We start from the raw sequence: 15691 nt of genomic DNA on the forward strand, positions 1-15691 counted from the left end.
AGAGAGGACATTCAGGCAATGGATGTAACAGCGCAGGATGTAAAGGACAGGAAGATATGGAAAAAGATGATCCGCTGTGGCAACCCCTAATGGTAGCAGCTGAAAGAAGAAGGTTATGCAGTTTTAATAAATACATTTTGTGTAGTTCTGTAATGCATAAACCTTTCAGATTATTGCATACAAATAGATTTTGCATAATAATAAGTAGTCCTCACAGAGACAAATTTTTGCTCATGCTAACCCGTTCCTAAGAGGGTAACATTGCTGTTGACTTTCCCTCCTTTTTTATTTGATAGCATTGGTGGAGTTTTACATTTTGGCCCTAGGGTTTGGGTAGAAATGCACAAAACCATAAAAAATAATTGTATTTCATAGCCATACTTCTACATATTCATATTATGTCCTAAATCAAATGTTATAAAAATTGTTTCTAAAGTAAAGTTGCAATATAAAAGTAAATGACACATTAACACATTTAAAACTTTTTAGTAAAAAGGACACATGCACCATTAATGATATTATCAGAATTTGCACATCTTGAGTGTACAATATTATCAAAAAAAGAATTTTTTCTTAAATTCATTTTAGAAATAATTAGTCATTGTCTTAATGATTAAAAATGGAGCACAAAATGCTTGAAAATGGGGAGCAAAAACACAACCCTAACCTCAAAGTGCTTACAAAAGCATATATATAAATGTTTCAGCAAAAACAAATATATTTCAATTTTCCACTGTTTAGTAGATTCAAGATCATTACTGTTAAATATATAAACAGAATACAGTACAGCATTAAAATTTGGTAGAAGAATTATAGCAACATATAGTTTAGTGGAAGGTGTATTCAGACTTAAAGCTGAGTTTAATTGATTTATTTTGTCATTGATAAGCAGTTTCCTTTTTCTGATTATTTTCATGAAATAAGGGAGAAGAGTAGCACAGTCAGTTACAACAAATGTTTCCTCCATTGTGTGTCTCAAAGCTACAGATTTAAGTAAAGTATTTTAACTATCATTTCCAGTGCTCTTTAAAATGATTTGTAAAATCCTTTTAATGAGCAGCCTACTTCAAATAGCAATTGCCAAGGACACCACAGTACAATCACAATACAATAATATTTGTAATATTTATGTTTTGCTATAAAGTAAGTATTGAGATTCAGTATTACATGGTTACATCATGTTACCTCAGGTCTGGGTGAATTCTCATGAGATGTGCCTTAATGTTCATAGGCAGCCAACAACTGAGATCATAATGTTACATTTTTTTTGTACATTCTGGAGGCTGCATAGGGGGAACATGGACTAGTTCATTAAAATGCTGTTTTCACAATATTTTACCTATTAAACTTTTGATCCACCAATAATATGTTAAAAATTGTTTAGTTCTGAAATGCTAATACAAGATTTAAATTAAATAGGAGGCATGGGATTCTGAGGGAAGACATATTGTTAAGCAGCATAACTTACATTTTGGCACCTACCTATAAATCTAAATACCTTGAAATAAAAGTTTAGTGAGCTGTAGTGAAATGTTTAGTGATATATTTTTGATTTTTTTTTTTATTACCCCTTGCAAAGATAGCCATATTAAGTCTACAACTATTTCAGTTGACAAGATCTTGCTTGTAACTATCCAGGGGTAAATAATTGTACTCAAACAGATGTTTAAAAGTTTGTCTAATGTTGGTTCCTAAATAAGTAAAACATTTTGATATAGAGAGCAAAACATTTAGGCAAATGAATAAGTGTGTTCGTAAGAAACATACTAAAATGAGAAATTTGAGTCAAAAGTATAATGTAGCGTATCATCTGCATTCATGGAAATATTTGTTCAGAACAAATGTTTTAATGAAACAGTGACCCTGATAGTGAACATATAAATGCAACCAAGCCCATGTTTGCAGGTTAATTACTGATTACCTTGTTACATTCTTCTCATTGTTCATTTGCAGCTAGCTAAAAAAAAGTTATTAGAATATAGTCAGCACTGGCTCTAGCTTTTTTGCTGCCCTAGGTGAAGGTTATAATGTTGCACCCAAACAACACAGTCTTCAAGTAATTTGCTTCACAGATATCACATGGAAGAGCTTGGGGTTGTGTAAGCTGACCAGCTTTTCTCTGTTACAAAATTGGTCACAGGTTATTGTTCCAGTGAGTGTGGTAGATGTGAATTAAAAACTAAGAACCTTAGAGAGATGGTTCCCCTTGGAGTTTCTGTGTGGATTGTATAAGTGTACATTAAATCAAAGAAAGGAGGTATTGGGATTTTCATATGAGTTGTAAAAATGTCTGTTGAATCTAAAACCATGGGGGATCTTGTCAGAGCTTTAGTATTGCAGAATTTGTTATGGATTGACAGATTACTAACACCCAAACCGATTGCCGCCCTAGGTGACCACCTAGTTCACCTTTATGTCATAGTCAGCTCTGAATATGGATATTCAGGGGTAAAAGAAGTATTATTATTTTTTTTATTTTAAAAGAATGTGACGTAAATTTAAGCCAAAAACATTTTTTTCCATTAGCAGTAGAAAATCAAATTGAAATGAAAACTTGCCGCCACTGTACATAGGAAGTCAGTGTGATAACTAATCTACAGTATACTAATAAAAGGCAAAGCCCTCACTCACTCACTCACTCACTCACTCATCACTAATTCTCCAACTTCCCGTGTAGGTAGAAGGCTGAAATTCGGCAGGCTTATTCCTTACAGCTTACTTAAGCAGGTTTCATTTCGAAATTCTACACGTAACGGTCATAACGGTTGATAACGGTCCGCCACGTCCTCCATGTTGAACTTTCTTATTTATGGCCCCATCTTCACGAAATTTGATAGGTGGCTTCCCTGCGCTAACCAAAACCGATGTACGTACTTATTTCGGTGGTATGACAGCACTGTCAGCCGCCATATTGAACTTTCCAACGTCACTAATTCTCCAACTTCCCATGTAGATAGAAGGCTGAAATTTGGCAGGCTCATTCCTTACAGCTTACTTACAAAAGTTAAGCAGGTTTCATTTCGAAATTCTACGCATAACGGTCAACAACGTCCACCATGTTGAACTTTCTTATTTATGGCCCCATCTTCACGAAATTTGGTAGGGGGCTTCCCTGCGCTAACCGAAACTAATGTACATACTTATTTCGGTGGTATGACGCCACTGTCAGCCACCATATTGAACTTTCCAACGTCACTAATTCTCCAACTTCCCATGTAGGTAGAAGGCTGAAATTTGGCAGGCTCATTCCTTACAGCTTACTTACAAAAGTTACGCCACGGGATTCATGTCTCTCTGCTGATAACTACAGCCTTTTAATTTAATCCACGGCTTCTCCGCTGTTTTATTGTTCATTTATTACGATTATAGTTATTGTGTAGGTATTTTAGACTTACTTTACATTGTTCAGGTACCCATTTCCTTTATCATTCCAACCATACCCACATTAACATGTCTATCGAGGTAATCACCATCGATCAAAGAACTGTCACTTACCGAGTGGTTTCCATGCCCAGAGATGGCACCTGCCTTTTCCATTCTCTTTGTTACATATTGCACGGCCATATCAGGCTCACTCTTGATATCCGGAGGAACATTGTGTCTTATGTATTGAATGACTGGGAGAGGTTCAAGGTATGGACTGATGATGGTACAGGAGATAATTATACTACACAGGAGCACAATAAGAGTGAAATACTTAAGCCCTTCACCTATGCATCTGCATGTGAGTTGATGGCTGCCTCTGAATTGTTCGGTTGTCGCTTTCAAGTGTACCGAAATGGCCAAATATTTAACACCTTTCGACAACCGCCAATGCCTCTTAAACATCTTAGATTCACAGGTGACGATTTCAGTAGTGGACACTTTGATGTTTATGAATGTTTAAACTCTCAAAAGCTGGATGTGAAGTTATCGATGAAACCGGTTGTATACTTACAACGCTTGACAGATGCCGAATGTCTCTTCAACACAAGTCCTGCAAATACTGTCGTAATTGAAACGAACCATGAAACTCAAACCGATTATGACAGCAGCAATCCAAGCTGTGAGATTTGAAACAAGATTACTGTTCACATGGCCAACTGTACGTTGCATGCTCAAGAGTAAGCTCAGCGTACAGCTTGGTCATATTACAATCGGAGGGCTGAACTCACAATGTGGTATACAAAGAGATCCATAACAAATAATTATTGGTATATTTTCCCTCAGTTTAAAAACGTTTAATTTTCTTCTTAATAAAAATTTTGAGGCAGTACTTCGCCGCTGCAAAGCATGGGTATTTTGATAGTACATTAATAATTATCCCTGGAAAGCTGTTTTTGAATAATGCACTAACTGTCACGACAAGTTGAACTTCACTGTCATCTGTCCTTTTTGTTTGGAAGTCAAATTATTCCTTGTGAGAAATTTTATGAGATTCCAGGTTTGTAGAGTCAGAACTCTCCAAAGCAGGAATGTAAATCTATCAATGTAAAGTGTATTTTGTGGGCATATAATCTTCCACTATGTGTGCTCTATTTAGTGTTGAAAGCACGGAGGACAAAAAAAGCACTGATACAATATAATAAATGTTTCAGCCTGCACTAGGATTGTAAAACAAATGTATTTAACATTACTTGGTGCTCAGTTAGATGGGATACATTTTAATTCCAAATACATTGGAAATCATCCCATTACCCTGATATCTTCAAACCTAGATGAATATTAAATTATATCAGTAAAATAATGATTTGTATATCTGCTTGGTCACCCATATGTTTTGTTTTTCATCTAATAGTTACATAGCAATGGACAAATAGGTAAATAATAAGCCTACTTGAATGTATAAAAAACTTACTAGCATTGATTTAATGAAGGATAAAACTATTATTAAGGGATAATATAATGAGCACTGTAACAAAGGCGCTATATAGGCTCCTGACCCGACACAGAAAGACACGGAGGCACGTATAAAAAGTACAATGACTTTTATTTTTCTTCAGCTGTGGGACACGTCTTCCCCGTGCCACACAGCCCAAACACAGTCCCAAAATCACCAAGCACAAAACACAATTTTTCACCTCGCTCCACCACTCCTCCCAGACAAGCTTCGTCTCCTTCCTCCCAACTCTGGCTCTCCGAGTGGTGGTGGCTGGGCTCTTTTATAGCCCACCCAGAAGTGTTCCAGGTGATTAACCACCTGGTCCTAATTGCACTCCTGAGTGGGGCTGAAGACTCGTCCAGCCGGCCTGTGGGAAGCAGACAGCCCCCCCAGCGGCCACCCTGGGCCCCAACCCAGCTGTGGAGGACTCCATCTCCCATGGAGCCCTGCGGGCGGTTGGGGAATCACCGTCGGCCCGGGAGGCTGCCACCAAGCGTCTCAGGGGAGGTATTGGACTGCCCATGGCGGCTCCCCCGGAACATAAGCAGCAGGGGCGTCCCTGCCGGGCATGGAACCCGGCTGTCCTTCACAGCACCTATTGCTATGATATGCACACTCTAAAACATTATTCATTTAACACGTTGGATAAATGAATGTAATTTTGTAAATGATTTAAAAAAAAAACAAGAAATTGAATCCATAAATTTGATTTCTTAATATGTTCTAATTTCCAATGTGCTAAGGCTAGGGCTCAGTTAGGTTAAGTCATATTAATTCATAATCAGTTATAATGTACATCTTCAAGTAGCCATAATTTACATAATGTTTTTCTACAATGAACACCATCCCAAACACATTAGAAGGATCAATGCATATTAATTTTTCATGTGCATTTTGTACAGTTTGAGGACATACAGGCTTAGTGACTTGCTTCTGTTTGTATAATAAGTCAGAAGCAGGAAACCTTCTAATTTAAAGGTCAATACATAAGATACACTAACTGTCCAATACATAAATACACATCTTTTTTGATTTTCAAAATATATTTGTTTAACTATGTTTTAAATATTACATTACTAAAACAAAGTTACAATAAGATAACATTTTCAGACTCAACCTATCCAATTCAGATCCATGAGGTAAAGCTATATTGCTGTTTATTACACTTCCATAAATGCTTAATAAGCATTGATATGTCTGAGCATTGTTACTAGTCATTGAATCACAGCTAAATAACTGACTAGATGTTTAATATGCTTAGTAAGTACCCACTAGCATATTAGTCACATGAGAGTGATGAATATTGATAGAATTCATAACAAACCAATTTGACCATTTGGCTTGATATGTCAATTTTAGTATCATCTAGTGCTATTCCATTTTATCTCCTTTGTTTTTGTTGTTTGGTCACGTACATTTTATATGTTCTATGTACTTATAAAGTACTTTGTGAATGTGTTAAATGTGTGTCCTAAAATATTGATTTGTTTCACTGAAGCATTCTTTGAACCAATCTTTCATTATTTTTTTAAGAATTTGTGTATGATCTGCTTCACAGAATATGAATCGCACTGTATGTATATTATTGTTGACAGGATCAATTGTACAAAAATGCTAAATGGAGTGCCACACATTCAGAAATAGTGTAGTATCAGTCAAATGTTCATCTTGAGTTCAATTGAATGGATTCGTTGCCTATTGCTATTCAATAAAGTGCTTCAGATACTATAGAATTTTGGATTAGTTAAAGAATTCACTAACATAATCATTCACTTAATTTTGTGGTTTTCTTGAGGTTATAATTAAATTATAAATGAAAAACTAGTATTTTTCACAATCCCTGTGTTAGCATCACTTCTTTACAAAATTGCACAGATGTTATGTCAGTTTATTATGACATAATTAGAGACTTTTTTGTTTTTACTTCATAGACCAAAATTATTCTCTCAAGCTTTCTGTCAAGCTAATAGAAATCGGTATCCATCACTTCTTCTTTTATTGGCTGCTGGATACTCTTTCAAATATGAAGCAAATGGTGAATCTGAAGTCCCTCTCTCTAAGTACAGGAGCATCTCAGGATTGTATCTTATTACTGCTCCTTTGTTTTGTTGTCCATGAACAAATTGTGCAAGCATAGTCAATTTTTCTGCTGACACCACTCTTGAGGGGCTCATCACAAATTATGACGAGTCTGCATGAAGTACTGTTGTAGTAGAGTTGAACAAAAGATGTATCCTAATTAATGTAAATTTTAATAAGAAAGCAAAAGAATTGGTGGTGGACTTTTGAAAATGCAAAACTTTACACTCCCTTTTATGTAGTAATGGCCAAGTTGTAGAAGTGGCAAACAATTTTTAGGTCTGGAAGCAGCATCATTTCTAGCACCCAGTCATGGAATGTAAACAATTTGGTTGTGATTTAGAAATTTCATCAGAATGTTTTTTTTCTGAATTAGTTTGAAAAGTTAAGAATGACAAAGAAAGCAATGATCATTTTCATCAAGTGTTTTATAAAGTGTTTTTAACCTTCCCTATCATGGATCAGAATTGCAATTCTGAAAAGGAAAAGACGTTTCTATAGATTGTTTCTTTATTCATGGTGCTTCTAAATTCATTGGCTGCCACATTCACACCATCAATTACCATAGCTCCTTCGGACTGAAATGTATAGCCATTAAGATCTTACCAGCCTATTGCACTTTTTGACACCATGTACCCTTTCTTTCCATATGGCAAACAACTTAGGTCTGGACTTGGAATACCATATTTCATAACAGTACTTACCTACAAGCTGTGAAATGCACTTAACATCTTGACCAAAAGATTTGATACATATGTTCAAGTGTGTTTTACTAAGTTGGTCATTTGTGGGAAGATGGGAAATGTTGAAAATTGTTTTCCTTATTTTATATATCTGCTTTGAAGTTTCATTTGTATTAGCTTAAAAAAATAAGCTAAAAACTTCATGCAGCTTACATTGGTATGACAATAAGGTAAAATAAAAAGTAATAAAAAATGAATAAACCTAAATTGTTTTCTGGGAGAGGTGCTGTAAAAAAACACGCTAGAAAATGTATAAATGACATACGTGTATTCATAGTCTTGTTTAGTATTTTAAAAATTTTTGGTCACTTATCAAAGAGTTAGTTATCATAATTTTGTTCATTACATATTTTTTTAACAATGAGTCCTATTCAGAAATAACAGTGATGTTAGATGTTAGTGATGTTAAAATGCATGTTCGTGTTTTAATAGTATACGTAAAATATTTTTAATACTATCTTATAATATCATGTGGCTGAAATTACATTTATAGACAGCAGATTCTAAGTCAAGTGATGTAAAGATTCATGTGCTATTGTTAGCTGTTGGATGTGGAAGATGTGTGACTAATTTTACCTCAAACTTCTTAAAATTTTTCAAAGAAGTAACCAATGGAGATTTAAAATCTGCACCAGAATCCTTAAGTAGCAATTGTTGACCTCATTCCAGCATGATAGCAGATCATTGTGGCACTTAGCCAATAAATTATATTGTCAGTAAAATGATGAATCATTAAAAACTTTACACAATGTATCCATAAGGGAGTTTTTTGTGTGATGAAAATCCTGAGTACTTGTTTAGTCACTGTAGCCATCTTTCATACATTTCTACATAAGTAAGGTTACTTTTAATTTTTATGATTACTTTCATTTCACATCATTTACCCACTTTGATTTCAAGGAGCAGGATATGTGAGCTTCTGGGACTAATGTTTGTGTAAATCGCTTCATAGCTGTGGGATGGTGCAGAGCCAAAAATAAAGCTATAAACATATAACAAGTCCTGCTTCTGCATTCTGGAACAGTATAGGTGATCTGTTCACACACACACATTTATATAATGTGCAAAGTAGATTCACTCACTCACTCATTATCAATAATACTCTTTCCTGTTTAGCTAAAAATCTGAAATTTCGTAGGATGGAACATCTGGGACAGTTGGTATCCACTAAGAAAGGACATTTCGATTTATCAGTATTTAGGAGTAAAATAAAAAACCTGCCAAAAGAAAAACATCAGATTTGATTGACAATTGACATTGTATAAAAAAGAATATTAACCAACACATTTTTTATTTGTTGATATTTGTCATTGTTAAATAGTGGAAAATTGTAATTCTCTGCATACCCTTTTTACCACACATGCTGACAGCATTTATATAGATTTTCTTATCATTACCTATTGTGATGTTAAATTGGACATAATCTAGAAAACGAGAGTTACAGACAACCAGACAGTGGTAGTGTAATTCCTTTGTCATGTACTGTATGCACTTCATTTTGCTGTGTCACCTATATATAAAAAAAAAAGTTTAGAGGTAAACTAATTACACTATTTTTTTTCAATGCACAGCCTTGAGTTTTTGAAAACAGTATTTTTTTAAAACAGCCAGTAGTGGTGTTCACCTGAATATCCTCACAATAACAAGCAATGATTAGCAGTTTTTGAACTTGAAAAACAAATGGCAAAAAAAAATGCAAATTAACTGATGGAGGCAAGCCATAACTGATTATTAAGTGCAGTGTTTTTTATATATAACTGATGGAGATGCTGTTTTCAGAATACGATAAGATGAGAACAGGATGGTGCTTTTAAGTGAGAAAAAGTATTTAGTAACTTTTTATTTATTTGGCAGACATTTATTGAAACCCGGGTGGCACGGTGGCACAGTGGGTAGCACTGCTGCCTCGCAGTTAGGAGACCTGGGTTCACTTCCCGGGTCCTCCCTCCGTAGAGTTTGCATGTTCTCCCTGTGTCTGCGTGGGTTTCCTCTGGGTAATCTGCTTTCCTCCTACAGTCCAAAGACATGCAAGTTAGGTGCACTGGCGATCCTTAATTGTTCCTAGTGTGTGGTTGTGTATGTGTTTGCACCCTGCCCAGGGTTTGTTTCCTGCCTTGTGCCCTATGTTGGTGGGGATTGGCTCCAGCAGACCCCCGTGACCCTGTAGTTAGGATATAATTGGATGGATAATGCATCCAGTTAACCAACAGTGATATAACAGAGGCCCATTGACTTAGAAGATGTCCCTTACAAAGCCAGGTAGCACAGCTATTGAATAAATAAACAACATTACTACCATGTTGAACAAAGAATATCTTTATGAGTGAGCTGAATAAATAAATACACGTCTAATTTCATATCCTTCTTATATTGCAGCACTCAGTCCCTCCTACATCTGATACTGCCACATCCTATATCCTGCAGTGAGGTGTTACTTGCTTTAACAATTATGATTTGAAATGTTTCACTCTTTTGCCCTCAGGAGTGAGTATCAAAAGAGTAAAAGAAAAATATTAAAATACAATGCAGAGATTGAATTTTAATGTGTGGTTGAGGAGGGATCCCCCAGTGTAGCAACAAATGGAGGGTTTATAAATAGAGATTTCAGCATTGGGTTTATAAATAATGGTATCATCTTAAACATCCTGATTTATCATAGTATGTGCACATTTCCAAATTTATTATCACATTTTCTGTCCAGTAACTGAAGAATACTGCTTAAATTCCACACTGAATACTGTTGAATTAGTGAATTTGAAGATCATTGAGGATATTTCCATTTAAACAAACTCTTCAAAGCAGTTTTTGTAACAACATGCTTTTAAAGTCGGGTTTATCAGTTAACCACACAGTTAAGTTAGTAACATTAGCTGTTAAAAGTATTACTCAAGAGTAATATTTAACAGATGACTCAAATTTTAAATGCCAGAAACTTACTTTAATTTTCCAAATTTGTCCCTCCTTTTTTGCATTTGTTCCAACATTTAAGCTTCTTGTGTAAAATCAAACTTGATTCCTTTATTTCATAACTTGAGTTGAAGAGCCTTTGTTTTGTTGTTTTCAAGGTTTCTTATGTAAGTGATCATGATATGTTATTGCTCATGTCTGTGTACAAATCTAGAATTAGAAAATTAATTGGGCCATAGTTATCTGTACCTTTAACTTATATTATAAATACTAACCATCCCCTGAGGCTTCGCCTGCGTATTAGTGAAACAAGACAGTGAGGAGGGCGCCGCCTAGCTCTCTACTCCTGACGTCACTCTTCCCTGTCCCCTTGGCCCGCAGCCTCTGTCTCGGATTAGTGCAAATATATCGCTCCTGCAAGCAAATGATGATTCTTCTGAAGAGAAGTCACAAAGTCAACCGGAATGTTCAAGCAAATTATGGGAAAAAAAAGCTATAAATCTGTTAAGTAGTTCTCTCGTTGCACCCTGAGGCAGACGCGTGAGTGAGGAGGGCCCTGCCCCCCTCTCCGCAGCCCAATGAGTCTCTTTTGGATTTGCACTAATAAATTGGTACCGCAAGCAAACTATGATACTTAGTACAATGAGAAAGTTGTAAAATGAACGGAATGTTCAAGCAAATTATAGACAAAAACCCAATCTAAATCTGTTAAGTAGTTATCTCATAAAAAGCGGACAGACATACAAACAGGTCTAAAAAATTATAAAGAATTTTGCGCTTGGACCATTAAATTTTTAAAACCGTTTCTTAGCAAACACCTATGTGCCAAGGGTAACCTACATTCCAAATTTCAAGTCAGTGGTATTTGGCTTTTATATAGATAACTGTGAGGCAGCATTACATTCTTCAGCATACCTTTCACATACTGTATATGATGTGCTTTCATTTATGGGTTATACTAATGAACAGTAGTTTGCCTTCAAATACCAAATGAATGACACAGATTCAGTGTTTGCAGATTCTTATTTAGCAATAAACTTTGCTGTTTTCTTTGTCCCACTAACTACATGTTTCAGCAGTTACACGTCTCTATTAATACAGTAAATGTATTACTAGAGAGATGTCCCTTGTCCTTCAAAGCATTTAATTTCTAATTAAACTGGGGCATTGCCAGTGTAGACAAGCCAAATAGGCACTTTGTTTGAGTTTTGCATTGATGTTTACATGCTACAGCTGTTGTTAGCACTGCCATTCTTCCCACAGTCCTATATTCTTAACTGTGGATGTGTGTGAGGTTCCCTCTCGCTAATCCGCAACATTGAACTCTAAGCCAACTGGACAGATGTAGAAGTGTTCATTACAATCAGAGAATAAATGCAAAAGTCTCCATTTATCAAGAATTATTTTATTATCTTTTCATCTCCTCTTACAAATGTGTGACAAGCTAAACGATTATACCTCATTTGACTGGTAATAATTTCAGTTTCAAAGCACATACAAATCTATGTCTGAATGGATTCCGTAATGGATTAAACGTAGCAATAACCGAAGCCTCTGTGTGTGTGTGTGTGTGTTTTTAAATAAGTACATTTCTAGTAGTGCACTGAAATTCATCTTCGTGAACACTAAGCATTTCTACATGTTCACAGCATTCCTAGATATGTTTTCTGCTGTCTACTTGTGTTGATGTTGTTCTGTAGTTATCACCATTGTGATCCTTTTTATATATAACTTTTACTCATTTTATTCTAATGTATTATTATGTCTTCTGAAGTAATTTGTCGACTTGGAGGAACACATGAATGTAGTACCAACTTTCTTGATGTTACCGATACTGTAAAAAAGCTGGTGCCATTATGTTTTCTAAACGTTTGCACCAAATTTGTATTGAAGTATCAGTTTTTGTGACATTGCTAGTCCTGACAAGTTTCCTTAAAGATTAAGTGTGCCAGATTTGAACAAAATCAGTACACTGCAAGATGAGTTGTTTTATGCAGGCAGATACAATACAGTATATTACAATATGTGCTTTTCTTATTATATGCGAATGCTCCTAAAAGAAGCCATGACATAATGCATTTGAAATCAGAGCTATTTTGGGCTTAAAGCTCTGGGAGGTTTCAACAGTAGCAAATGTAACTCATTTGCTCATTTATTCAAACCTGGGCGGCATGGTGGCACAGTGGGTAGCACTGCTGCCTTTCAATTAGGAGACCCGGGTTCGCTTCCCGGGCCTCCCTGCGTGGAGTTTGCATGTTCTCCCCGTGTCTGCGTGGGTTTCTTCCCACAGTTCAAAGACATGCAGGTTAGGTGTATTGGTGATTCTAAATGTGTATGTGTGTGAGCCCCACGGTGGGCTGGCGCCCTGCCCAGGGTTTGTTGCCTGCCTTGCGCCCTGTGTTGGCTGGGATTGGCTCCAGCAGACCCCCGTGACCCTGTAGTTAGGATATAGCAGGTTGGATAATGGATGGATGGATATTTTCTTGATTAAAATTATAATGTCACATGTTTTGAAGTAACCAATGAAGAGGTGTTGATGTTGTGTTTATTGTACTATACAAATTCATTTTTGTGATGTGTCTCTTTCCTGCTTTAGGTTGGTGTACTCTGTCAAGGCAGGATTAGAACTATCAATGACTGAGATAATTCAAAGTAAAAAAGCCATTAGGCTCGAATGTTAAATGCAGTATGCCTATAACAGCAATAAAGGAAATGTTTAGCCTTCCTACAACAGAGAAATGAATAAAAAAGGCAAAAAACTACAGCACATAACATTTATATTACAGAAAATGAGAAGCACTTATCTATTGTGAAGGTCAAACACACCAAATGGCTTAGACAGTATATATTATCAGTATGACCTTTTAATTTAGAATAGTGAAAAAAGAATTTAAAAAATATTTTAAGTAAAATTTTAAATAAAGTTATATTCTGAAATATATTGTTCTGATCTTTTTAACACTTATCTGCTGTGCCACTGTGCCTTCCTTACATTATATTGTACTGTATTTATAAAACCAGACAATCTGCAATTAATATACTTAAGTACTATTTATATGTAATTAGTCTACTTCAGAATAATCACAGATGGAACAGTCAATACACTTAATGATAATACATTCTTTTTTGGTTGCAGGAAAGTGTTGATTTGGGAGAAATCATGTATTCTTTGTGCTACCTACCAACTGCTGGTAGAATGACATTGACTGTGATTAAATGCAGAAATCTTAAGGCAATGGATATCACTGGCTCTTCAGGTATTATTTTATTTATTTTTTCATGTATTTTTTAGTCTGTTATATAACTTGTCAAAGTGATTACAAAGCAATAAAGATAAGGATCATATTAATACAAGAATATAAGTGAATAGATGAATAAACATTCTATTAATCTGTAATATATGTAAGTGAATAGGTATTGAAAAGTGAAATGTGGTTCTGAGTTAAGCCAAGGCGGCACGGTGGTGCAGTGAGTGGCGCTGCTGCCTCACAGTTAGGAGACCCGGGTTTGAGTTTGCATGTTCTCCCCGTGTCTGCGTGGGTTTCCTCCGGGTACTCATGCAGGTTAGGTGCATTGACAATTCTAAATTGTCCCTAGTGTGTGCTTGGTGTGTGTGTGTGTGTGTGTGCGCGCCCTCCGGTGGACTGGCACCCTGCCCGGGGTTTGTTTCCTGCTTTGTGCCCTGTGTTGGCTGGGATTAGATAAGCCCAGCTATTCTACAAATCATGGCATGCTTCTTTAAATGCATTGCTTGTGGTTGGTAGTTGCGGCAAATTGTCCATCCCAGGGGCAACAAAAAGACGTATATCAAGCACTAATGTTTGTGATTCACTATAGAAGACAGTAAGCCGAGAACTTCTTTTGTTACGAAACAGAATATTCTGCATGCACCTAAAGAGGCAGTAACATATCAGCATAAGCACATTCTGCCAAATCTATAATTTAATATTCCCTGGATGGAAAAAGAGCCATATCCATGAAAGTTTGATTTTTCTGATAGAATTTTTCATCTCTAAACTCTAAGCAAATGTGCTTATAAGATTGATAGCCTTCAGGTTTTTGTTAAGGAAACTATATATCTAAACTTGGTTACTATTGGCTTTTAATAAAACCAATATTCCATAATATGCTGTGATTGTTTAATTTTCTTTAGTACTGTAGTTTCTTATCCATTTATGGAACTAATTTCAGGAGTAAGATTACCAACTTCCCTCCCTCATATGTGTTTGTAATTCTAAAATCTCATTTATGTTCCACCATATTTTTAATGTAAATAATATTAAATTAATTATTCCATACAGCTATTTTTTAGAAGAAAAGTAAACTCAGTCTAAGTGCCAGATGTTTCTCATAATGATCCAAGTAGGGTAGTTGTGAATATTCTTCTTCAAGTCTTGAGATGAGCTCTATCAATCCTAATATTCTCTTTGTTGCTTCTTCTCTTATGTGGAGCAGTATACCTGTCCTCTTAGGTATTCCTTTAGCGACTCCTGTGCATGAAATACCTGTTGTGAAGTTATTCTCAATAAAAACGAAATCTATCTGTTAAGAGTCAAGACATACTTAAAAGAGATCATGTGCAAGGAAGATTGTCATTTTCAGAATAAATAGAACATGGTCTGAAATTAAAATGGCAGAGGAACACAAAAGAAATTATCAATTTGGGAGTAAGTGTGGTTTATTAAAGAAAACAGAGTTCCGCCTTGGAGTGTCAATTAAAAAATAACCATGTGTGGGTTACTTTATGAACCTTTAAGTAATCTCTGGTTAAACTGGCATAAAATGTAAGGTTGACATCGAGGACCAGCAATTTTGAGGTTGGGTTAAGACCGTAAATTAGATAGATTTATTGTACTTATCCTAAAATTAGGAATTACTGGATACTAATTGAGTGGACATATAAAATTTACTAAGTTACTAAGTCTAAAGTTACTGTTGTCCCATTTGAAAATCTAGAATTAGCAATGCTTCATGTAGTTTTCTAACTTTTTTTTACTTGTGGCTACATAGTAGCTTATCGTCACCAGCGTATGAATGTGTGTGTGAATGGGTGAATGACTGTTGTGTTGTAAAGCGCCTAGGGGGGTTCTTGAACTCTAGT

At 35.6% G+C, this 15691-nt stretch overlaps 1 protein-coding gene across 3 annotated transcripts in view; it reads left to right on the forward strand.

Moving 5' to 3' along the window:
• syt10 (synaptotagmin X) overlaps positions 1-15691 on the forward strand; it is a 115974-nt gene that overhangs the window by 68809 nt on the left and 31474 nt on the right. For all 3 annotated transcript variants that reach the window (XR_005634709.1, XM_039761662.1, XM_039761663.1), the window contains exon 4: positions 13727-13847. Coding sequence is in view for 2 of the 3 variants with exons in the window: in XM_039761662.1 (XP_039617596.1) it covers positions 13727-13847 (121 nt within the window). In the remaining variant the exon portion in view is untranslated. The remainder of the gene's footprint in view (positions 1-13726; positions 13848-15691) is intronic.

The sequence above is a fragment of the Polypterus senegalus genome, chromosome 8 (genome assembly GCF_016835505.1).
Source record: "Polypterus senegalus isolate Bchr_013 chromosome 8, ASM1683550v1, whole genome shotgun sequence".
Taxonomy (NCBI): Eukaryota; Metazoa; Chordata; class Cladistia; order Polypteriformes; family Polypteridae; genus Polypterus; species Polypterus senegalus.